The following is a 23,491-nucleotide window of genomic DNA, read 5'->3' as shown; positions in this document are numbered from 1 at the left end:
ATTACTCCTCAGCTGCAGCCGAAGTTTTCTCAATCAGATGGTGGGGACCAGCCGGAGCCCCCTCAGTGGCCACGTGTGTTCATTCCTCCTCCAGCCTGTGTTGGAGCCACCCCCCCGAATGTGATCCATCACCACTGGCCCCACTCCGGGGGGTTTGCGGGGCTGACAAACATGGGGAAGGAGTTTGGTGATAATTCCCTGTCGTTCTCCAGCTTGGATGGAGAATTCCCTCGGGGTCAATGTGATCTTGTCCTCCTTGAGGCACCCGTGGGTACAGACCTCTTTGGTCGGGGGTTTATTGTAGGGACCGTGGGCTTTGGAACCTGAGGCCTGAGGCCCCGCCGTGGTCTGGGATTCAATTGTCGCCAATCATGATTAATGATTTATATTCCATAACAATTGGAGCGTGTCCTGGCACGGGGAGCTGGGCCCAGCCCTGGTCCCACAGGAGACCCCCAGACGGCTACGGCTGGGCTGTTGGGACCAGTGGAAGTGATGGGGACAGCGGGCCAGGCTGCGATAAGGGACTGGGGAGCGGCAAATGGGGTAAGGGGTCTGGGGGGGTGGAGCCCCTCGGGACAGTTCACTGGGGCTGGCACTCCCCGGCCCGATGTGGGTGGGAGCCCTCAGGGACTGTTCATTGAGAATGGGGGTGGGACCCCCGTGGGACGGTCCATGGGGGCTGGGGGGTCTCTGGAGCCCTCAGGACAGGCTATGGGGGCTGGGGGAAGGTCCCTGCACCCCGCGTTCCCATTTGGGGGGGGGGTCGCGGGTCCTTCCTGCCCCGCCGGGTGCGCCCGGACACGTTTAACCGCCGCACCGCCGGAAACCCGTTCCGGGCAGGGCGTGGGGGGGGGGGCGGTGGGACAAACCAAGGCGGGACGGGAGAGGACGGGACGTGATGCGATGGAATGGGACGGGATGGGACGGATCTGGACGGGATGGGATGAGATGGGATGGGATGGGATGAGATGGGAGAGGGTGAGCGGGGCGGAACTGGGCGGAGCGGGCGGCGGCGCGCGAGGCCGGCGGAACGGAAGGACGCGGAACGGAAGGCGCGCGGGCGCGTTTCCGGGGGCCGGCCCGGTGCGGCGGAGCGGCGATGGCGGCGGGCGGGCGGCGCTGAGGGACCGGCCATGGAGCGCGGGCCGGGCCGGCCCAGCCTGCAGCTCGTCCAGCAGGCCGTGCAGGCGCTCTACCACGACCCCGACCCCAGCGGCAAGGAGCGGGCGAGCTGCTGGCTGGGTGAACTGCAGCGCTCGGTGAGAGCCGCGGGCGGCGGGAACCGGGCCCGAGCTCGCGGGGAGGCCTCGGGCCCCATCCGGGGTTGGGCGGGGCAGGGAACGGCGGCCTCGGGGCGGCCCCGGGGAGCCCCTACCCCGCCTGTGCCGCTTCCTGCTGCTCTGTGGCTGCTCCATTCCTGGGAGTGCTCTGGAGAGAGACTTTGGACAAGGGCCTGGAGGGCCAGGAGCCAGGGAATGGCTTCCCAGTGCCAGAGGGCAGGGCTGGATGGGAGATTGGGAATTGGGAATTGCTGGCTGGGAGGGTGGGCAGGCCCTGGCCCAGGGTGCCCAGAGCAGCTGGGGCTGCCCCTGGATCCCTGGCAGTGGCCAAGGCCAGGCTGGACATTGGGGCTGGAGCAGCCTGGCACAGTGGGAGGTGTCCCTGCCATGGCAGGGCTGGCACTGGAGGGACTCTGAGGTCCCCTCCCACCCAACCTATTCCCGGGTTCTGTGATTAACACCAGGAGCAACGGACTGGGACGTTTGGCACAGTCCTGAGGTAGCTGGGAAGGAGGAATCGGCTCCCAGAGGGAAATTTGGGCTCCTTCCGGGCTTCTCCTGCCGGCTGGGCCGAGAGAGCTGCCGGCATCTGTGACGGGATGGAGCCAAGGCCTCGTTCCCCTCCCCAGAGCCCTTAGGGCACAGCCCCGGCTCCTTCCCCCAGCTCCACCCGGCTTGGGGTGTTTGTTAGTGTTTTGTGGCCTCATCTTGTCCTGCTGGAGCCGCTTTGTCCCCCCCCCTCAGGGGGTGGATGTTCCCCCTCCCCAGAGCTGGGCAGTGTCCCCTCTGTGCTGCCCTCGGGGCCCTTGGGGTGCCTCGTCCTCCCCCCCTGCTCTCCCCAAACCCTCCCCATGGGACAAGATTCCCTCACGCTGGGACTGGGGAGGAGCCGTATCCTGCCCCCTGCCTGCTCTGTGTATCCCAGTTCCTGCTCAGCTCCCTCCGGAGCAGCTTCAGCTCCGTTCCCTTCCCACCACTGGGCCAATCTCGAGACTCTCTGTTCCCACAAACTCAATGTTTGCCCCATGTTTTGTCCCCTAAATTCCCTTCAGTGCTGCAGCTACATTCCAGTTCCCATCGGGGCTGCTCCCCCGTGTTCCCCTGGGGAGGGGCTTTGCTGGAACAGAGATCTCAGGGCAGCTAGAGGAGGCAGATTTGCATTTCAGGGATGGGTTCCTGTCACAGGGTCCCCTGAACCTGGGTGAGACCCCAAAACTCCTGTCCCAGGGACTCCCAGGTCGGGGTCACCCACTGGGGCTGGGGGTTGCCTGGGTGAGACCCCCAGGATTCCTGTTGGATAAAGGGGTGTCCTCAGGACAGGCCTCCCCATCCCAAGGAGAGTTTGGGCCTTTGGGGACTGATTGGTATTCCTGAGCACTCTGACCCTCTTCAGGGCCGGGATCTCTGCTCCAGTTCCTCTGGGCTTTTCCCTGCTTGTCTGGGCTGCTTTTGATACAATAGTAGTAATAGTAATAATAATAATAACAACAGTAACCATAGCAATAATTAATAATTGTTATTAAAGCAGCTCAGCCTCAGGTCAGCCGCATTCCTGCTTCTCCCCTTTTATTGTGCTTATTCACCCTGGTCCTTTCTGGGCTTTATTTGCCGGGTCTCAGAAGGAATCCCAGTTATTTTCCAGGTGTTCCGGGCCCAGCCTGGTTCCATCCAGCACCTTCCTCTCCTTGGAGCTGCCGGGTTATTCCAGCCCGTGGGGCAGCGGGAGCTGATGCTCCACAGCAGGAGCTCCCCTGGCATGGGGTGGGAGGGCTGGGATGCTCTGGCGGGACCTTTCCCAGCCAGGGGTGGCTGGGGGAGCTGCCTGGAAGGGGTGTGGGGAAGCAAAGGTCCTTCTGCCTTGTTTTTGGGCACAGAGACCAAACCTGGATATTTCAGTGCTCACAGAGGCAAATGGAGCTGCAGGGTTGGGCGTTAAGGCCTTTCCTCGTTACCCATTCCAGCAGACGTGGCTGGGAATGGCAGTGCTCTCGTTGCCCCTGGATTTCATCCACTCAATATGAGCAAAAAGCTCGTAACTGGGTCCTTTGGAGGTGACTTTGCCCGCTGCCCCTGGAGCTCCGTGAGGGCAGGTCCTGCAGGAGCTGCTCGTGGCACCTGCACAGGGCTGTGGCTGTTGGAGGAAAACGGGAAAGAAAAGCTCCTTTCTGGTGTTTCTGGCCCCTCCAGCCCTGCTCCTTTCCCTTCCCGTGCTCCCAAGCGTGGTGCAGCAGGCAAGCCCCAGGGAGCTCCAAGGGAGGGTCGTGCCCAGGGTTCTGTCAGGAATGGAAATCCTGGGAGTGGTGGGTTTGCTGCCCAGCGTCCCTGCAGGGTCCGTGGGGACAGAACTGGCTGCCCACTTGGGCTGGCAGCAGGGACAGGCCCCGGCTCGAGGGTCACTCTGGCTGTGGTGGCACTGGCTGGGCACTTAGGCACAGGCCAAGGCTTGGGGGCCACGGTGACACCGGTGGGACAGGCCACGGCTTGGGAGTCACTGTGGCATTGGTGGCACTGGTGGCCCTGACTGGGCGCTCCCTTGTCACTGGTGTTTGTCTCTCAGGTCTCCCTGTGCCCTGGTCTGGATCGAGTCCCTGGGATTGACCCCCAAAGGACGTTTGCTTGGATCCTCTTCTGTGGCCAAAACGTGTCCACGCAGTGCCACCTGTCACGGGGTGTCCCTGACATCCCTGGGGCAGGCTGTGCCTGTTCCAGAGCACTCAGCCCTGGTCGGTTCTGTCCCATTTGCCTCTGCTGGGACGAGCTCTCGGGGTTGGGTTCCCACTGTTTTTTGCCTTTCTGGAGTTTTAAGCACAGAATCCTGGAATGGCTGGGTGGGAAGGGACCTCAGAGTCCCTCCAGTGCCAGCCCTGCCATGGCAGGGACACCTCCCACTGTGCCAGGCTGCTCCAGCCCCAATGTCCAGCCTGGCCTTGGGCACTGCCAGGGATGTTGTGTTGAGCTCTCCCTGTTTGCCAGGGGGATCAGAGCCATCGTGGGCATGAGAAGGCAAAGCCTAAAGCTGAGTTTGGGTGCCTGAGTCAATCTGTGGGGGTTCAGGTTTGGCACTGGGGACCCCCAAACCTGAGATCCCCGTGGTTTCCATCCCTGGCATCTCTGGCAGGACGTGGGGTTCAGGTTTGGGTCTGGAGGGCACTGGGGGTTCAGGTTTGTCCGGCAGCTCCTCCAGCAGCCTCGCTCTTGCCTTTCCTGCTGGTTATTCCTGGGAAATGGGGCCGGATGTGGTGGAGCAGCTCTGCGCTTGCACAGCACTGGAGAGCTCGGCTGAAGGTGCAAGTTGACCTAAATCCCAGAATTTGAGGATCCTTCAGCCAGCTGTATGGTGGGAGTCATGTGAGGGCTGATTCCAGACCCACTGGGGTTTCCTGAGGCAGAGGAGCCGTACCCAGCGGGGGGATTGGCCTCATCCTGGCTTTCTGAGCTTCATGGCTGCAGTTTCTCTGCATCCCTGGTGTCTGGGGCAGAGCTGTGGGAGAATGTTCCACGTGGATCCGTGGCTGTGAGCTGGGTGTTGGGGTTGTGGTGTGGATTGAGTGGAGATTGGTTTGGGTTGTAGTGGTGGTTCAGGAAGTGCTTTCTGGGAAGGAAATCCTCTGGCTTGTAGTCAACAGGGTTCATTGGAGTGGCTGGGTCTGACGTTTCACAGTCCCTTTGATCTGTCCCCAAAGCTCATGTATTGATGACATCGGGGAGCAGAGTGACCCCTAATTAATTAAAAACCCACCAGAGCACCTTGTACCAAATGAAGTGTCCTGGGCAGAAGTTTGAAATCCTTTCCCACTTCTATGGGAATAAACTCTCCTGGCCCTGTGCCCTGTGCCCACAGGGGCCTGGGAAAGGGTCCCAGTGTCTCCCTCTCCAGGCTCAGCCCTGGCCCCTTGGCGATGGTGATGAGGCCATGGCTCAACCTGTCCTCTCCTCGGGGCTTCAGCCTGACCCAACATGTAGGGTTTGGACTGCCAGGACACCAATGGAAATGAGAAATCCCCGGATTCCTGGCGTGTGCCCAGCGATGAGCTTGCTGGCTGTTTGTGTCCTGGAGCCCTGGGCCACCGGTCCTGGGCCACCGCGAGCGGCAGCTGCGGAGCAGCACCGGGAGTCTGCTTGGGCACAGCCTGGGGTTAAGAAGCCCCTTTAGGCCCTGGAAGGGGCTCCAAGGCCTCCCTGGACATTTCTCTTCTCCAGGTGAGCACCCCCAGCTCTCCCATCCTGTCTCCACAGCAGAGGGGCTCCTCGAGGACGGAGGATTTATTTATTTCCTGACACTGCTTTAAGTTTTTCCCTACCTGTTCTGCTGCCCTGTGCACCTGTTCCTGCTGAATGCTCCATCAGGGTGGGATTTCCCAGGACACTGATCCCAGGTCGGCATTGTTGGAGCTGCCTGAGGGTGCAGGAGCCGATGTCATTCAGCTCTTGAGGGCTTTGTAGAATTCCTGAATGTGCCATGAGGAGTTTCAGGCATAGAAACAGCTTCTTGTAGCCATTGGTGCTCACAGTCCGTTAATAATTGTGCTCTTTGCTGAGTTGGTGGCTCCCAGAGGGATTATCCATGTGCTCTGGGATGGGTGGGTTTGGGAGGATCTCCCATATGTGCCACCGTGTGCATCCAAACTGGGAATTACCAGCCCATTAATTGAGGGGAGAAAGAGTTTAATGAGAGGGTTTGCTGGGATTCTGGCAGTTTTAGGTGTTGAGTGTCTTAACTTTTTGTTTATTCCCAGTTTGGTAACTTCCTGGTGAGGGTAAATAAATCCAGAGGGGACGTTTACAATGCCTCCAGATTTTTCTCACTCTCTGTCAGTGTCATTACGGGTGAGTTTCACACCAGGAGTCGCTGGAGATACTGGAGTTACTGACCTGGAACAGCACATGTCATGGAGGCCGCTGGGAAAGGAGGATCAGGGCCTGGAAACAGCAAAGGAGCTTGTCTGGAAGCTCGGGAAAGACTCCTTGACCCTCCTGTGGTCAGGGATGGTGATGGAGCGGCATTCCATGGGGAAAATGTGCTGTATCCCATGGGAAGCTGCGAAGAGTTTCCACCTGGATGTGGCAGGGATGGATCCTCCGGCCGTGGGGTTGAGCCTGGCGGGACTGGAGAGCCCTGTGGATGTGGCACTGGGGACGGGGGCAGTGGTGGCCTTGGCAGCGCTGGGGAATGGTTGGACTCGGTGGCCTCTGGGGGTTTCCAGCTCAAAGGATTCTTGAGGATTCTGTGGAAGGGGAAAGGGAGAGGAGAGGAGAGCAGAGCACATGGGGTGCTGAGTGTCCCAGCCCTCCTCAGCTTGTCTGGGCCCTTTGGGTTCCGCAGTCGGCTCCGGCTGCATTCCAGGCTGCAGTTGCCGTGGAAAGATCTCCTAGCAGAAATTCTGGGAGTGGGATCAGGAGCTAGGCTCTGTGCTATCACCAGCTATAACGTTTTCCTTTTCCACCTGCAAGAGGTTGGGTTTTCCTGGGAATGAGCCTGGATCATGCTGATCTGGCCTGGTGCTGCCCTGTTGTTCCCTGTTCGATGCTGGAGAGCCCTGGGAACCCTGGCCCAGGATTTGGGTCCGGAGCACTGGTAGGGGTGGAGCCTCTGGGCACCACTGTCCTGCCCATGGGAGAGATTTGGAAAGGGGATTATTTTTTCTTCCAGGCTGGATTGCAGCTGGAAGCGAGGCTGGGCAGGCGGTGGTTTATAACAATGAGCTGTTCAGCTGTTGGAGTGGCTGGCCAAGGGTTGTGATGGAATTGCCTTTGTTAGTGAGGCTGCAGTGAGGACCACAGATGGGTTTTAGGGATGCAGAGGTTTTATTTCACACTGGGTTGAGCTCAGGGAAATCCTGTGGCCCAAAGGCTGTCAGAGACAAGGGCTACGAAGCTCATGGAATCAGCTCAAGTTTTGCTCCCAGGTTTCCGCATCACCTGGATTTGGGATTTTTAATCATGCTGCCCAGGGAGGTTTGGAGTCCCCATCCCTGGAAGTGTCCAGGGAAGGCCTGGAGGTGGCACTCAGGGCTCTGGGCTGGGTACAAGGTGGGGATGGGGCACAGCTTCGCCTCGATGGTCCTGAAGATCTTTTCCAACCTCAGTGACTCTGGGATTCAGTGACAGTCTGTTCCCGAGCCCCAGCCCAGCCAGGGGGCTCTGGGGTCTGCCTAGTGTTTCCCTGGTTCAGCAGTGCCCCGATCCCACACTCAGGACCGAGCCTTTGGGCTCAGACCAGCCCAGCACTGGCTGGAGCAGCTCTGAGGCCGGGCAGGCTGTGGTTTCCTGCCTGGCTCTCCTCCAGCTCTTGGGCACATCCATGTTCTGCTCTGGAGTCCTGGTGTGGGCCCTCAGATGGGCCTAGTGTCCTCAGTACTGGGATTCCCTGTCGTGATTTTGGTCTTTATCCAACCCCCTCCTGCCACCTGTGCCTTGCTGGGCTCTCCTGTGTTCGTTTCCATGTGAGACTCCACTCAGCCCAGGAAAGCCTCTGACTGAACTTTCCTGCAAGGCTGGGGCATCGGATCTGCTGTGGAATCTGCTCTCCTGGACGGGTTGTGGGGTCTCTGCCGATGTCAGGATGTTATGGAGCTGCTCTGTCCCTCCTCGGGTGGCTGTCCCAGTGCCAGCACCTTCCCAGCCCCCAGCCTGAGCTGGGATGGCAGCACAGTGAGGACTCTGCAGTCAGGGGCGTTTGGGGAGTCGTGGAATGGCTGGGTGGGAGGGGACCTCAGAGCCCCTCCAGTGCCAGCCCTGCCATGGCAGGGACACCTCCCACTGTGCCAGGCTGCTCCAGCCCCAATGTCCAGCCTGGCCTTGGCCACTGCCAGGGATCCAGGGGCAGCCCCAGCTGCTCTGGGCACCCTGGGCCAGGGCCTGCCCACCCTCCCAGCCAGCAATTCCCAATTGCCAATCTCCCATCCAGCCCTGTCCTCTGGCACTGGGAAGCCATTCCCTGGCTCCTGGCCCTCCAGGCCTTGGCCCCAGTCCCTCTGCAGCTCTCCTGGAGCCCCTTTAGGCCCTGCAAGGGACTCTGAGCTCTCCCTGGAGCTTCTCCTCTCCAGGGGAACATTCCCAGCTCTCCCAGCCTGGCTCCAGAGCAGAGGGGCTCCAGCCCTGGAGCAGCTCCGGGGCCTCTCTGGACTCTCTCTGGCAGGACAGGGCCATATTTCCATTGGGGAATTTGGACTGTCTGCAGCCCCCTGACCCCCCCACCCCTCAGTGCTGCCCCGGCCCTGCCCACTGACCACGCAGTGGTTTTCCCACAGGTCCATGCTTGGGAGATCTCAGACCAGCTGCTGCAGATCCACCAGGATGTGGAGTCCTGCTACTTTGCAGCACAGACCATGAAGATGAAGATCCAAACTTCATTCTATGAACTTCCCACGGATTCCCACGCCTCACTCCGGGACTCTTTGCTGTCCCACATCCAGAACTTGAAGGACCTGTCCCCGGTCATTGTCACACAGGTGGGTGCTGGTGGGGGAGGGATGGAGCTGCTCCCTCCCTGTCCTGCTCCTGGCAGTTACTCTGGGACTGCTCTCCCTGGGCTGGAGAGCAGGGAAGGCTGATCCCTGCTCCTGCCTGCCACAAGATTGTTTTCCTTCCTTCATCACTTGGTTCCTTCGGTGACATCCGTTACTTCATCCTCGTTTGCTGTGCAGAGAGGAGGAGCAGGGGTTTTCCCTGAGACCAAACCCAGCAGCGCCCTGGGTGTTCAGGGGGATTTCTCTGCACCCTTCATTCCCATTATCCATACGTTCCTGTGGCACTGGGGGGTCTGACACCCCAGGCTGAGGCCAGGGTGCTCCTCCAGCCCCTGACTATTGTGGCCGGGAATGTCACCCCTGGGGGCAGCTGGCCCAGAGCTCCCTCAGGTGATGTTGGGAATGTTTCTGGAGTTACCTGCTGGCAGGGATGGTAGGGGTGGACTCCAGAGCTGCCTGCCAGCCCTTTCTCCTGGGCACATCCCAGCACTCCTCACACTGATCCGTGTGTTTTTGCATTCCCTTCCAGCTCGCTTTGGCGATAGCTGACCTCGCCCTGCAGATGGCTTCATGGAAGGGCTGTGTGCAGACACTGGTGGAGAAGTGAGTGACTGCTCTGGTTCTGCACTGGGGATTGTCCTGCGGGCAGATGTTTGGTGGGTGGTCCTGTGTGGTCTGGGAAAGGGCAGTTTTTCTCCCATGATCCCTGGTTTCAGGTGCCCTGGGTGGTGGCAGGAGGGACTGTCTGCCGTGCACGCTTCCCTGCCCACAGCCCAACACTCAGCGCTTTTCCTCATCCCTGTTTTGTTTGGGATGATCCCTCTCCCCTCAGCTGGAGCTGTGCTGCGGGATGGAGCAGTGAGGCTGGAGCTGGTCACTGTTGGGTGTCCCCAGGTGTCCCCACAGGATGCCACATGCTGCTGCACAGTGACAGCAACAGCCCCTGGGGCTGCCACCATGCTGAGGTGGCCCTGTGTCCATTGGCAGCAGGAGGGGACGGGATTTGTGCGGGCAGTGGCACCTGGACTCACAGAGCTCATGGGCTGGGAAAGCTTCTGCCACCGCTCTGTGGGAAATCCTGGGCTGAGCCATCCTGGAGGCTCCTCTTGGCAGGGCTGTGCCCCTGTGCTGGACACTGCCTGTCCTTGACGTGACACTGCTGCCAAATCTGTGGAATATGGAGTCCTGGGATGCTTTGGGTGGAAGGCACCTCAAAGCCCACCCAGTCCCACGCCCTGCTGCGGGCCGGGATGCCCCTCCAGCTCTTGCTGTGCTGTTCCCGGTGCTGAGGTGTCTCCTGCCCCTGCTCCCGCGCTCCAGGTACAGCAATGACGTGACGTCGCTGCCCTTCCTGCTGGAGATCCTGACGGTGCTGCCGGAGGAGGTACACAGCCGCTCCCTGCGCATCGGGGCCAACCGCCGCACCGAGATCATCGAGGACCTGGCCTACTACTCCAGCACCGTGGTGTCACTGCTGGTGAGCGGGGCCAGGCCTGGGCAGCACCTCCAGCTGCAGCTCCCTCTGCTCCACAGTGCCCAGCCCAGCTCATGGGATCGTGGAATTGTTTGTGCTGGAAAAGCCCTCAGAGCCCACGTGTCCAACCATTCCCAGCACTGCCAAGGCCACCACTGACCGTGTCCCCAAGTGCCGCATCCACATGGCTTTTTAATTGCTCCAGGGATGGGCAGCTGTGCCAGGGATGGACAGCCCTTTCCAGGAAGGAATTTTCCCAATATCCCACTTAAGCCTCCCCTGGCACAACTCGAGGCTGCTTCCCCTTATCCTGTGTCAGGAGATGGAGCTGAGCTGTGTCCTGTGCTCAGCAGCTCAGGTGTTGCTGCAGAAGCCTTTCCCCATTCCGTGTTTATCCCGGCGGAGTTCCCTGCCAGTGCCACTGCAGCCATCAGGGCAGCCCAGCTCCACCTGTTCCTAGGAGAAGTTGTCTGAGCAAGCCCTTGCTCACTCTGAAATTCCTTCACCTTCCTCCAGTCCCCATCCAGTGCCACCCTGCCCAGCCAGCCCCAGCCCTGGCTTTTCCCGGGACCCCTGGGGTATCCTAGCTGGCACATCAGAGAGTCCCTGCACTGGGCTGTTCCCTCCAGCCATGTCCAGCCCCAGCTTTTCCTGGGATCCCTGGGAGATCCTGGCTGGCACGCTGGGGACACAGGCAGTGTCCCCTTGCTCTGGTGCTCGTGGCTGCTTGGAGCTGACACAGGATCACCAAGGGCTGGCCCTGTCCCTGCACATTCCTGCTCCCTCTGCACCTGCCTGGAGCTTTCCTGAGCTTTCCTTATTAGTGCGAGCACAGGTGTTTCCATCACCTGCCTGAAGAGCCAAATTTACATTTTCTGTGTGGGATTTGAATGCCAAATTCCCATTTTCAGTTACAAGATGGGGGGGTTAAAGCAGCCTTCCAGGGACTGGGATGAGGTCCAGCATTCCACCTTTAGGACTGCAGTGTCAAGTGAGGAGAGAGGATCTCTGGAAGCTCTCGTGCAAGGATGCCTGGGCCAGTCCAGGGGGTCTGGGATCTTTCTCCATGTCCTGCCTGTCCACCTCTTCCCCCTTTCCCTGTGCCTGTCGAGGCTGGGGCTTTGGGCACGGCTCTGCTGGGTTTTGGGCTGCAGCTGGAGCGTTGGCCAGTGCAGGGAATGAGCTGCTGCCTTCCCACATCCCAGCATATCCTGGCTTGGACACTGGGATGGCGTGTTTGGAATGTCCCTTGGGACAGGTCTGGCTCTCAGCACCAGCTTCTCTCTGCAGAGGTGGTTTGTGGGGAGAAGGATTAAACTGGGATTTGTCGTGTGTGAACATCCCTGGTGGCCTGACACGGCATCCTGCAGGAGTGGGAATGAGGGAGGCACTCCAGCTGCTCTTGCTGCTCCTGTGACAGCAGCTGGAGCTGGCAGGAGGGTCTGGGCTCTGTCCCTTCTGCTCACTGAGTCCAGGGCAGTAGGTAGCAGGGCTGTTGGGAGCAGCCTGCTTCTGGAATGTTCTCACATGGGCTCCAGAGGATGTTACCGGTTATTTCTCATGGATCACTGCTGGAGTTGGATCCTGACCCGTTCTCCCGTGTCCCCGCAGGTGACGTGTGTGGAGAAGGCGGGCAATGAGGAGAAGATGCTCATCAAAATCTTCCGGTGCCTGGGCAGCTGGTTCAACCTGGGTGTCCTGGACAGCACCTTCATGGCCAACAGCAAGCTGCTGTCCCTCCTCTTCGAGGTGCTGGTGAGTGTTTCCCAGGAAGTAGGGGGGCTCCGGGAGTGTTTGGACACCGCTCCCAGGGATGCGCAGGGTGGGGCTGTTGGGCTGTCTGTGCAGGGCCGGGAGCTGGATCTGTGATCCCTGTGGGTCCCTTCCAGCTCAGGGTATTCCATGATTGTTTGATGATTGCTGGGCTTTTGTGCCTTGCAGCAACAGGACAAGACATCGTCCAACCTGCACGAGGCGGCGTCGGACTGCGTGTGCTCGGCCCTCTACGCCATCGAGAATGTGGAGACCAACCTGCCCCTGGCCCTGCAGCTCTTCCAGGGTGTGCTCACCCTCGAGAGTGCCTATCACATGGCTGTGGCACGGGAGGACCTGGACAAGTGAGGGACAGGGACCTGCGCCGTGGCCGGGAGAGGACGGGCAGGGCAGCATTGACCCAGCTGGCGCCATGTCAGCCTCCAAATGGGGATACCAGTGCCAGGAGCATCAGCAGTGCTGGGGGCATGGGGGCTGGGCAGTGCCCGTCCCTGTGCTGGGCACTCATGGGGTCACACCCAAAGCCTGGGGGCAGGTCTGGGCCCCTTGCTGCAAGAGAGATATGGAGGGGCCCAGGGCCGGGGCTGGGCTGGACTGGAGCCATACCCTCACACTTGGCACTGGGCTTTTGGAGAAGTATGAGATGAGTATTTCAGCAGATTTGCATATTGGAACCCCGTGTTTGCACCCACTTCCCCTGCTGAGGCGTTTCCCAGCTGCTGATGAAGCAGAAGTTGGGGTTTCTTGCTCTGGCCGTGGCTCTGGGCACATTTTGGCCCAGCCCTGCCCTGCACTGGGGTAAAGCCCGTGAGGCTGATCTGACCCTTGTCCCTCCCCAGGGTGCTCAACTACTGCCGTGTGTTCACCGAGCTGTGCGAGACCTTCCTGGACAAGATCGTGTGCACCCCAGGCCAGGGCCTGGGCGACCTGCGCACGCTGGAGCTGCTGCTCATCTGCGCCGGGCACCCGCAGTACGAGGGGAGCGGGGCAGCCGCAGCCCAAACCCCGCCCTCCAGAGCCCTGCCAGAGGGGAAGGTCTTTCCCTTCCGTTGCCATGCAGTCGTGGCCTTGGTCCCTGTGAGCTGCTGGCTCTGGAATGCCCGCTCTGCACTCGTGGGCAGGACTCTGGCTTCGCGTTTCCTTCCGGGTGTCCTGGAAGTCGGATTGCCAGCACAGCTCCGAAACCCCTGAGAGTGCTTTCCCACGTGTTAAAGTTGAGCTCAGTGGGAATTTGTGGTTCCTGGGAATTTTTGCCCTGCGAGTGACTGAAATGCTTCTTGTCAAAGCTCCCACCCACCTGCCTCAGGAGCAAAACTTGTCATTGTTTTGGTCTCTCTTTATCCTTTATTTAATTCTTTATCCTTTGATTCTTCCCAAACCGGTAATTTAGTCCCTGTAGCTGATCCCTGCCTGTGTTCAGTGGATGGAAGGGGCTGCATGGCAGGTTTGCTGTGGGAGGTGCAGAGTGGCTGTGCTCCAGCAGGCCCCACTGCTCGCTGGGGTCTCTGGGACCCTTTTCCTCCTTTCCCAGGTCTGTTAAGCTCAGTTTTCCTTGGCCACGGCCTCATCCTGTGCCGTCGGTGCTGAGGGGGACATGGAGCTCTGCAGCTGCTCCTGGGCAAATTGATACTCTTGGTTTCTGTTCAATAACCACATGATAAATGAAAGAACCCACCACAAAGGGGCTGTGTCTGCTTCCAGCCCGAGCTGCTCCCAGAGCCGCCAGTCCCACTCCGGGGTTGTTCCGGGCCGGAAAGGCTTCAGCTGCCAAGGGCTGGGACAGGTCTTCAGGGTCACTGGGGGGTTCCAAGTCCTCCACTGAGTGACAGGCAGAGAAATCAGTGGCTCTGGGGGAACCGGTCCCTGTGTCACCACTGTGTGACACCGTAGCACCGATGCAGATCTGTCATGCCACCACTGCCAGCACCTCAGGGAGGGTTTCTGTTTCTCCATCAGTACCACTGACAGTGGGAAAAAATGTTCTGCTGGTAAAAAAATGCTGTATTTTTCTTTCCAAACAGGTGGTAGAAATTTCCTTTAACTTCTGGTACAGACTGGGGGAGCACCTGTACAAGACGGACGATGTTGTGATCCACAGCATCTTCAAAGCCTACATCCAGCGCCTGCTCCACGCGCTGGCACGGCATTGCCAGCTCGACTCCGACCACGTAAGGTCCCTTCTGGAACAGCCGGGGCAGTGGGGGGGGTGTGAGGGTGTGTGTGTCCCTATGGAACAGCCGGGGCAGTGGGGTGTGTGTGTGTGTGTATGGAACAGCCGGGGCAGTGGGGTGTGTGTGTGTGTCCCTATGGAACAGCCGGGGCAGTGGGGGGTGTATGTGCGTGTACCAGGGCTTCTCCGTAGCTCTGGGGCTCTGCAGGGCAGCATCCTGATTCCAGCAAGGTGTGAGAGGGATAAATCTGCTGCATTAAACCTCTTTCATGCACTCAGTTCTTGCTCTGCTGGAGGCTGCAGGGGGACCCTCTCCCACCTTCCCTGGATGGTTCTCCTTGGAGAGCTGTGTTTTCCCTGCTTGAGGAGGTTTTGTTGGGATAAAGCTGGCACAGCTCACTAGCCACAGTTGGCATCTTCTTCTGTGCCGTCTGGGATGGTTTATCCTCTTCTCCCCTCCTCAGCTCGTCATCCCCTTGCTTCCCCTCCCTTCCCCGGCTTGTCAGAGCAGGAATACGCAGTGTGTGCTCAGGCTGGTCTTGTTTTCCTTGGGCACAGCTCTCTGATCCCTCCAGCAGCCTGGTCTGGGACAGGAGGGCTGGAATGATGGATCTCCCTAAAACAGAATCATTGGTGTTCCCCTGGCTGTGGCTGAGTGGGAACCTGAATTCCCCTGAGCTCCCCTTGTGCTCTCCCTCCTCTCCCTCAGGAGGGTGTCCCGGAGGAGACCGATGACTTCGGGGAGTTCCGGATGCGTGTCTCGGACCTGGTGAAAGACCTGATTTTCCTGGTGGGCTCAGTGGAGTGTTTTGCTCAGGTAGGTTTGCAGGAGTGCAATGGGGTGCAGGCAAATCCCAAGGGAGGTCACCGAGCCCTGGTAGCCTTTGGGATTGGAGGAGGTCACACACATCTCGTGCACGAGGAAGCGTGTGGTGGGAGCTGTTCTGGGAGAGCAGGAGGTGTGGGGGCTGTGGGAGGTGTCTGACATTTTGGGGAAAGCTGCTGTGGTCCCACAGTCTCATGGTGGCCTGTGGAATGTGGGGTTTCTGTGGGCCCGCGGCTGGGGTGGGAGTTTGGGGACAGGAGGGGTCAGGAACAGGGCTTTGAGGGCAGGGGTTGGTGCTGGGGGTCCGTGTCCCCTCAGTGACCGTCCCCTCCTGCAGCTCTACGCGACGCTCAAGGACGGGAACCCGCCCTGGGAGGTGACCGAAGCCGTGCTCTTCATCATGGCCTCCATCGCCAAGAGTGTCGACCAGTGAGTCCCACCCGTGTCCAGGGGGGCTGGGGGGCCAGGGCTGCCTCTGTGTGACACAGACACCACAAATGTCCCGAAGACATTCACATTCCTGGCAGTGCCCAAGGCCAGGTTGGACAGGGTTTGGAACAACCTGGGACAGTGGAAGGTGTCCCTGCCCACGGCAGGGGTGGCACTGCGTGGGCTTTAAGGTCTTTTCACACCCAAACCATTCCTTGGGGATCCTTCCACATCCAGGCAGAGTTTTCCTGGGTATCTTCAGGGGAGGTTAAGTCAGTGAAGGTGTGTTTCCTCCACTGTTAGTGACAGTGGAAGCATGGACAGGTGACACCCAGGGTGGTGAACCCACAGTGAGTCCTGTGCACTGCCAGCAGTGGGACAGCCCAGCTGACCTTCCCTGGGCTAGGAATGCTGTCCCTCCCTCCCCTGGGATGATCCTCATCCCTCTCTTCCCTGGGAGGCTGTGATTGCCATCACTCCTTTTCCCAGGCTGGTAACACTATCCCTCCCTTCCGTGTGAGGCTGGGAATCCTATCCCCCCGTTCCCCAGGCGCCTGGAGGAGTCACCTCAGTCCTTTCACGTCACTAGCTCCTGTTATCTGTGTCAAGGCTGCTCCTGCTCATTTTTCCTGTGTCCTGTTCTGGGAGCACTGGCTGGAAGCACTGGGGACTCTGCTCCCACCAGCCCGTCCCACGAGGCTCCGGCCCGGGGTCGCCCCATCCCGCCCTCCCACGCCAGAGCAGGCGGTTCCCAGATAACGAACCCCCGTGCTGGTGGTGGGGCTCTCCCTGGAGGTGTTCAGTGTTGCCTGTCTGTTCCCTGCTATGGCACTGGTATCTGTGGGGAGCTGCTGGGGTATCCGTGGGGCTGAGCCCCATCCTCACAGGGTTTGTCCCAGTTCAGCGTGTCCGGTTTGGCGGTGGGTCCGGACCCAGCCCCGGCAGCCCCTCCCAGCCCACACCGCGGCGCTCTGGGAGCTGAGCCGAGCCTGTCCCGCAGGGAGAACAACCCGACGCTGGTGGAGGTGCTGGAGGGCGTGGTGCGGCTGCCCGAGTCGGTGCACACGGCCGTGCGCTACACCAGCATCGAGCTGGTGGGCGAGATGAGCGAGGTGGTGGACAGGAACCCACAATTCCTGGGTGAGTCCCGCGGCCCCGCGGCCCCACCGCGCCCGCCGCCCCCTGACCCTCTGTCTCCGCAGATCCCGTGCTGGGCTACCTGATGAAGGGGCTCTGTGACCGGCGCCTGGCGTCGGCCGCGGCCAAGGCCATCCACAACATCTGCTCCGTGTGCCGGGACCACATGGCCCAGCACTTCTCGGGGCTGCTGGAGATCGCCCGCGCCCTCGACTCCTTCGCGCTGTCGCCCGAGGCTGCCGTGGGGCTGCTCAAGGGTCGGTATCCGAGGGATCTGCCGGGGTACCTGTGGGAACTGCTGGGGTATCCATGGGATCTGCTGGGGTATCCATGGGAGTCGCTCCCCAGGGTGCTGAGCCCCATCCTCACAGGGTTTGTCCCCATGTGCCCCAAGTCCCATTCCGCATGCAGAGCATCCTCAGGAGTTCCCTTGGGGCTGGAGGCAGAAATAAATCCTGGATTGGAAGCTGTCCCCATCCCTGAGGCACAGCTCAGGGGCTGTCTTGAGCTAGTTGTGTGGGAAGAACATGTGGGAAATGCTGAGAGCCAGGCTGGCAGTGGATCACTGCTCCATCCACACACTGGGAATCACCTGTTGGACGCAGAGGGTAGAAATTTGGGAATACTGGTCATTTTAGAGAGTTTGAGCCCAAGAATGGAGATTTGAACTGCAGTTTAGACTTGGAGTGTTGGTGTCACTGGAATGTTGGGCACCATGAGCCTCTTCAACTACAGCTGGTTTCAGGGATGTGCCTTAAAGTATTTCCAAGGAATTCCAATGCTGCTGGAGCCTCTACCCCCAGAGCCAGGGAGCCTTCCCTGTAGTTGTGTGCTGCTATGGGAGACAAAACTCCCCTTGTTCCCCTGGATGCCCCAGCACTGGCTGAGCTGCTCTTCTCCCTGTCAAAGGGTTTTCTCCCCCTCCCTTAGAACAAGCCAGGGATTCCCAAGCCAGGGAGATTTTCCCCCGGGGTGGTTGGCACCACAGCCATGCTGGGGCCGGGCGGTGCCGGGCGGCACAGCTGCTGCCCGTGGCACTGGGAGCAGCTCAGTGCTCCTCGTGTTCATGGCTGGGAGCCCTGAAGCACCTTCACTGGAGCTTCCCGGGATCTCATGGTGCTGCTGGGCCAGGACAGGGACACTGGGGACACATGGGGGGGCCCAGATGTGCTTGTGGCATCCGTTGGCCTGTCCCTGTGCCAGCATTGCTCCCTGCTGAGACTGAAGCGTTGCAGTGTCTGGTTCCACCAGAGCCAGGTTCAGCTGCAGGGAAACTCTCCCAGGCCCTGCCCTTGACCCACTGCCTTTCCATTTGGAAATGTCATGACCCCTCCGTCCTCCCGTGCTGCGTCCCTGCTCCTGAGCCGTGTGTGTCCTTGCAGGGACGGCGCTGGTGCTGGCCCGGCTGCCCCTGGAGAAGATCTCAGAGTGCCTGAGCGAGCTGTGCGCCGTGCAGGTGCTGGCGCTCAAGAAGGTGTGTCCGGATGGGGGGGACAGTGGGGACAGCAGCTGGGAGGGGACAGTGGCCCTACCACGGCAACTGTGTCCTCAGAGCCAGAGGTGTATCCTAGAGTCACGGAATTGGTTGGGATGGAGAAGCCCCTTGAGCCCATCGAGTCTGAACATTCCCCAGCACTGCCAAGGCCACCACTGACCTATGTCCCCAAGTGCCACATGGCTTTTAAATCCTTTCAGAGATGGGGACTCCACCCCTGCCCTGGGCAGCCGTGCCAGGGCCAGGAAGAATTTCCCCAATATCCACTCTGAGCCTCCCCTGGCACAGCTTGAGGCCGTTCCCTCTCCTCCTGTCGCTCGTTCTGTGCAAGCAGAGCCCAGCACCCACACGGGACATGTCCAGGACCGAGCCCTTCCCTGAGTCCCTCCCGGCTGGGAAGCACCACGCTGGTGCTGTGTCCTGTGTTACACGGGAAGAGAGCCATCCCTGGGAATCACTGTCTGTGGCAGGAGCCCAGGAGTCTCTGTGACCCCGCAAGTGCCGTGGGCAGCTTGCACCCTGCCTCCCCAGGATGGAGCGGGTGGGAACTTGACTCCCCTGTGGGGAGTCATGTCCTGTCCCAAAACTGTGTTGGCCCAAGTGACCTTTCCATGCAGACCCAGGAGAGCAGAGCAGAAATCTCAGGATGGCAGGAGGAGGGAGGGAAGCCTCAGGAAAGTGGTGTGCATGTGGTTCTGGGGAGCTCCTCCTGTGGTCCTTGGCCAGATTCTTCCACCTCCCCCCTGCTCCAAGCTCCTCCAGGACTTCTGGGAGCGGGCTCTGGATGTGGAGGAAACACAGGGAGCCTGTGGCCAAGGGTGGAGGAGGTGCAGAGGTGCTGCTGGTGGGGTCGGTGTCCAGGCAGAGTCTTCCCTGGGCACAGGGCTACCTGTGGTCCTGAAATCGTGTCCTTTTCCTTGTTTTCCAGCTGCTCTCCCAGGAGCCAAGCAATGGCCTCTCCTCAGACCCTACAGTGCCCCTGGATCGACTTGCCGTCATCTTCAGGTGAGGAAGGAGCTGGGGCACAGCTGCTCCCCCAGAGCCTGAATCTGCAGCGCCTCTTTCTCCCCAGCCCTTGAGCAATGGGCTGGAAGTCTCTGCTTCCCCAAGTTCCAGCTCCCGAGGTGGCCCCCAAGCCAGTTCCTGGTCCACTTCCCACAGCTCCAACCCTTTTCCTTGGCTTTAACCCCAAACCCCCCTTAACCTTTGGCTGTTCCCACAGACACACCAATCCCATTGTCGAGAACGGCCAGGTCCACCCGTGCCAAAAAGTCATTCAGGAGGTGCGTGGGAGAGGGCTGGGATTTGGGGAGAGGGTTGTGGTGGGGGGTTGTGGGTGGGGGTTTCCAGGTGTGAGGGTACCTGGGGTGTTGTACAGTCCTGGCCCCCGGCTGGGGGGATCTGTGTGTCTACCCAGGGCTGCACGGGAGAGGAGCTGTGGAGCACCCTCCTGTCCCTCCTGGAAGAAGAGATTGGGGTGTGGAGGGGGAAAATTTGGGGCTTCAACCCCTGGAAGGGGCCCTGGCTCTGGGAATGTCCTGGGTGTTTGGTTTCCCTGCCCATGTCCCGTTTGCCACGCTGCACTGGAGGGAATAAACCACTCCAGGCTCCCCCAGAAAGCTTTTCTCCCCCATCTGCCGTCCCACGCTGGGATCTGGGTGTTCTGGGGACCAGGAGGGAGCGGGGGATGCTCCAGGGTGGCGTGTGACCCTTCTCCCTGTCCATGCCCAGATCTGGCCGGTGCTGTCGGAGACCCTGAACAAGCACAGTGCCGACAACCGGATCGTGGAGCGGTGCTGTCGCTGCCTGCGCTTCGCCGTGCGCTGCGTGGGCAAGGGCTCGGCCGCGCTGCTGCAGCCCCTCGTCACCCAGGTGGGGGCCCTGCTGGCTCGGGGGGCTCTGGGGGGCACTGCAGGCCTGGGGGATGCTGTGGGTTATGGGGGAACCCCAGGGGGACACACTGCTGGCTCGGGGGGGCTCGCTCAGGTCACTGTGGCTGCTGGGAGTGTCACAGGGGTGGCTGCGGGCGCTGGGAAGTGCTGCAGTAAAGCCTGGCAGGCTCAGGAATTCCAGGATAAACCCTTGGGGAGGGGAGAGGCTTTGGAAGAGGTGGGGGGTGCTGGGAGGTTGTGGAGCCCTGTGTGTGTGTGATTTGGGAGGAGCAAACCCTGCGTGGTGCAGCTCCTCGGGGAGGTGACCCTGCCTGGTGGAAGGATCCATGAATCCCAGAGCTGGGTGTTCCCTACTCTGCTTGGGCTTTGCCAGGCTCAAAGGGGAAGCTTCCATGGAGCAGCTGTGCCAGCTCAGGGAGCCTCAGCACAGGGATGCTGCCAGGACCTGGGCGAGTGCATTGGGATGTCCCTGCCCACATGGGACAGGCTGGGACGCCAGCTCAGGCTGGGCTCAGGGGGATGTGGGATCAGGGCAGATCCGGCGGTGCCTGTGCCAGCGCTCCTGTCTCCCCAGATGGTGAATGTGTACCGGGAACACCAGCACTCCTGCTTCCTCTACCTGGGCAGCATCCTGGTGGATGAGTATGGCATGGAGGAGGGCTGCCGGCAGGGCCTGCTCGACATGCTGCAGGTGGGGCCCGCCGGCCAAATCACGGCATCACTCGGGGTGGAAAATCCCTCTGAGCCCATCCAGTCCAACCATCCCCAGCACTACCAAGGCCACCACTGACCCTGTCCCCAAGTGCCACATCCACATGACTTTTAAATCCCTGCAGGGATGGGGACTCCACCCCTGCCCTGGGCAGCCCTTTCCAGGAGGAATTTTCCTAATATCCAATCTATATAGAATCTCAAACTGGTTTGGGTGAGAAGGGACCTTGAAGCCTGTCCATGGGCAGGGACACCTTCCACTATCCCAGGTTGTCCCAAGCCCCCTCCAGCCTGTCCTTGGACACTTCCAGGGATGGGGAGCCCAGGCTTGTTCCATGCAGGGAAGGGCAGTTTGAGGAGTGATCCCAGGTGGTTGCTGATGGATCCCTGTTCTCCCCAGGCTCTCTGCATCCCCACCTTCCAGCTCCTCGAGCAACCCAACGGCCTCCAGAACCACCCGGACACTGTGGATGACCTCTTCCGCCTGGCAGCCAGGTGCCACCGTGCTCCTGCCACCTCCTGCCGCAGGACACCAGCCCCTCTCCCCTTGTGGAGGGTCCCCATGGGAGCACCCGTGGGAGCAGTGGAGCGGGGAGGGGGCAGGACCTGCCCCTGACATCCGTCTGTCCCTGGGCAGGTTTATCCAGCGCAGCCCCGTCACCCTCCTGCGCAGCCAGGTGATGATCCCAATCCTGCAGTGGGCCATTGCTGCCACCACCCTGGACCACCGGGATGCCAACTGCAGCGTCATGAAATTCCTGCGGGATCTGATCCACACCGGTGTGGCCAACGATGTGAGTGACACACAGGGATGTTCCTCAGGGGGCTCTCCCTCCATGGGGATGTCACCATGGGATCATGGAATGGTTTGGGTGGGAAAGAACCTTAAAGCCCATCCAGTTCCACCCCCTGCCATGGGCAGGGACACCTTCCACTACACCAGGGGGCTCTACACCCCATCAGCCCCATCGTCCTCATCAGTCCTGTCCTGTTGTCCCCACAAGCCACCCGGGTTCCTCCACCACTGCTGGCAGAGAAGCTCTGGGCGTTGCCTGTGGAGCAAGGAGTGTGTCCCTGTCCCCAGGAGCAGCCATGTTCCTGTCCCCAGGAGCAGTGTGTCCCTGTCCCCACGCCCTGCCCACCCCATTCTTCTTCCTCCCACAGCATGAGGAGGACTTCGAAGTGCGGAAGGAGCTCATCAACCAGGTGATGACCCAGCTGGGGCAGCAGCTCGTGAACCAGCTCCTGCAGACGTGCTGCTTCTGCCTCCCGCCCTACACCCTGCCCGACGTCGCCGAGGTGCTCTGGGAGATCATGCAGATCGACCGCCCGGTGAGGGGAGGGACCCCCCAGAGGGCTGGGCTGGACCCATGGGACCCCAGAGCTCTGCCAAGGCAGGACCTGGGAGCCGAGTTGGGCTCCCCATTCCGAGTTCCTCCCTGTCCCTCGGCACAGACGTTCTGCCGCTGGCTGGAGAACTCTCTGAAGGGGCTGCCAAAGGAAACCACAGGCGGAGCCATCCAGGTGACACACAAACAGCTCACCGACTTCCACAAGCAGGTCACCAGGTGAGTGGTGCTGGGGTCCACAGCTGGGACAGCTGCTTCCCTCAGGATGGCCCCCAGTAGCCCCGGAGCCCCCAGCCCTTCCTGCGTTCACCCTGCTGGATGTGCCATCCGCCTGCACAGGCACACGGAGCCCTGGGGGCCACAGGCGCCTTTGCTGTCACCCAACGGGTTTTTCTGCCCGGCCCCATCCCTGCGGAGCCGCCGCCTCATCCCCGTGAGTCACTGGCTCCAGCTGCCGGCCCGGGCCTGTCCCTTCCCAGGGCCACCGGCTGCTTTGGGAGCATCGCCTCCCTCTGCCTGGCTCCAGCTTGTCCCTGGACAAATCCCAGAGGCCGAGTGCCAGGGGCAGTGGGTTCCTTCACCCAGACACCACCGTGGTGGCACCCGGTCCCCTCCAGGGATGGTCCCGGGGGCTGCCAACCTTGGTCTGCCCCGGTGATTGTCCCTTCATCTCTCCCAGCATCTCGGAGCCAAGCTGCCATGCTCCCAGCTCCCATCCCTCGGCAGGACACCTGCCCTGGGTCCCAAACGTCCCCTTGGGGTCAGCCCCTGGTGTCACCCCTTGTCTTGCAGTGCTGAGGAATGTAAACAAGTCTGCTGGGCTCTGAGGGACTTCACCCGCCTGTTCCGATAGCTCCGGCTCCACGTGGCTCCTGTCTCCCAGGTAAGGGCCTGGCTTGGGGTCCCTCGCCCCACAGGACAGTGGGGATAGAGGGCTGATGCTCCCTTCCTCCTCCCAGGAATGTCTTTAAGGAGAAGACAGGAAACAGCAACCCAAGAATGTGTCCCACAATCAGCCGAGGGCTCTCGCCCGCTCCAGCACGTCCCGGAGTCCAGAGCCGTGGGAGGACGGCTCGGGGATCCCGCCTGCCCGGCGGCCTCGCACCCCGGAGCTCGGCCACCGCCCGAGAAACAGCCCAACGGGAACACCCTCCAACCCAACTCCAACCCCACCAGGCACAGGAGTCAGACGGATCCACTCGGATTCGCCCGGCAGCAAAAGAAGTAGAAAAACTTTCTGTGAAATGGAGACAAAAAAGAAAAAGAAGGAAAAGAAACAAACAAAAACCAAACAATACAAATTGTTTAGGAAAATGGGGGGTCAGTCTGGGGGTCCTGGGGCGCTGCCCCCCTGAGCCCACCGTGGCCTGCCTGGTGCCGACTCCCAGAGACGACACAGGCGGGACGGACTCTGCAAATAGAGATTTATATTTTATTTTGTTCTGCTTTTTTAGTTTGTTTTCTTCTTTGGGTTTTTTTTTCT

The 23,491-nt window shown here is 60.6% G+C and overlaps 1 protein-coding gene across 1 annotated transcript; it reads left to right on the top strand.

The window, feature by feature from the left end:
• The first annotated feature begins 1,077 nt into the window (after positions 1 to 1,077).
• TNPO3 (transportin 3) lies at positions 1,078 to 23,452 on the top strand. Its single transcript, XM_039571016.1, has 23 exons — positions 1,078 to 1,262; positions 8,534 to 8,734; positions 9,282 to 9,355; positions 10,073 to 10,229; positions 11,838 to 11,981; positions 12,168 to 12,343; positions 12,839 to 12,977; positions 14,021 to 14,167; positions 14,879 to 14,986; positions 15,333 to 15,424; positions 16,425 to 16,564; positions 16,627 to 16,818; positions 17,944 to 18,035; positions 18,985 to 19,061; positions 19,279 to 19,339; positions 19,788 to 19,928; positions 20,523 to 20,639; positions 21,060 to 21,154; positions 21,297 to 21,453; positions 21,824 to 21,991; positions 22,115 to 22,227; positions 22,801 to 22,891; positions 22,968 to 23,452. Exons 1-22 carry the CDS (start codon positions 1,137 to 1,139, stop codon positions 22,859 to 22,861), a joined length of 2,778 nt encoding a protein of 925 aa, XP_039426950.1. The 5' UTR covers positions 1,078 to 1,136; the 3' UTR covers positions 22,862 to 22,891; positions 22,968 to 23,452.
• Positions 23,453 to 23,491: the final 39 nt, after the last annotated feature.

This window comes from Corvus cornix, chromosome 1A, assembly GCF_000738735.6.
Source record: "Corvus cornix cornix isolate S_Up_H32 chromosome 1A, ASM73873v5, whole genome shotgun sequence".
NCBI lineage: Eukaryota > Metazoa > Chordata > Aves > Passeriformes > Corvidae > Corvus > Corvus cornix.
This window is presented reverse-complemented; position numbering and strand designations above follow the sequence as displayed.

Coding starts and splice junctions, on each gene's coding strand:
- TNPO3 (XM_039571016.1), top strand. CDS start 1,137: ATGGAGCGCGGGCCGGGCCGGCCCAGCCTGCAGCTCGTCCAGCAGGCC. Junction 8,735..9,281: donor CCCCGGTCATTGTCACACAG/GTGGGTGCTGGT, acceptor ATTCCCTTCCAG/CTCGCTTTGGCGATAGCTGA. Junction 11,982..12,167: donor CCCTCCTCTTCGAGGTGCTG/GTGAGTGTTTCC, acceptor TGTGCCTTGCAG/CAACAGGACAAGACATCGTC.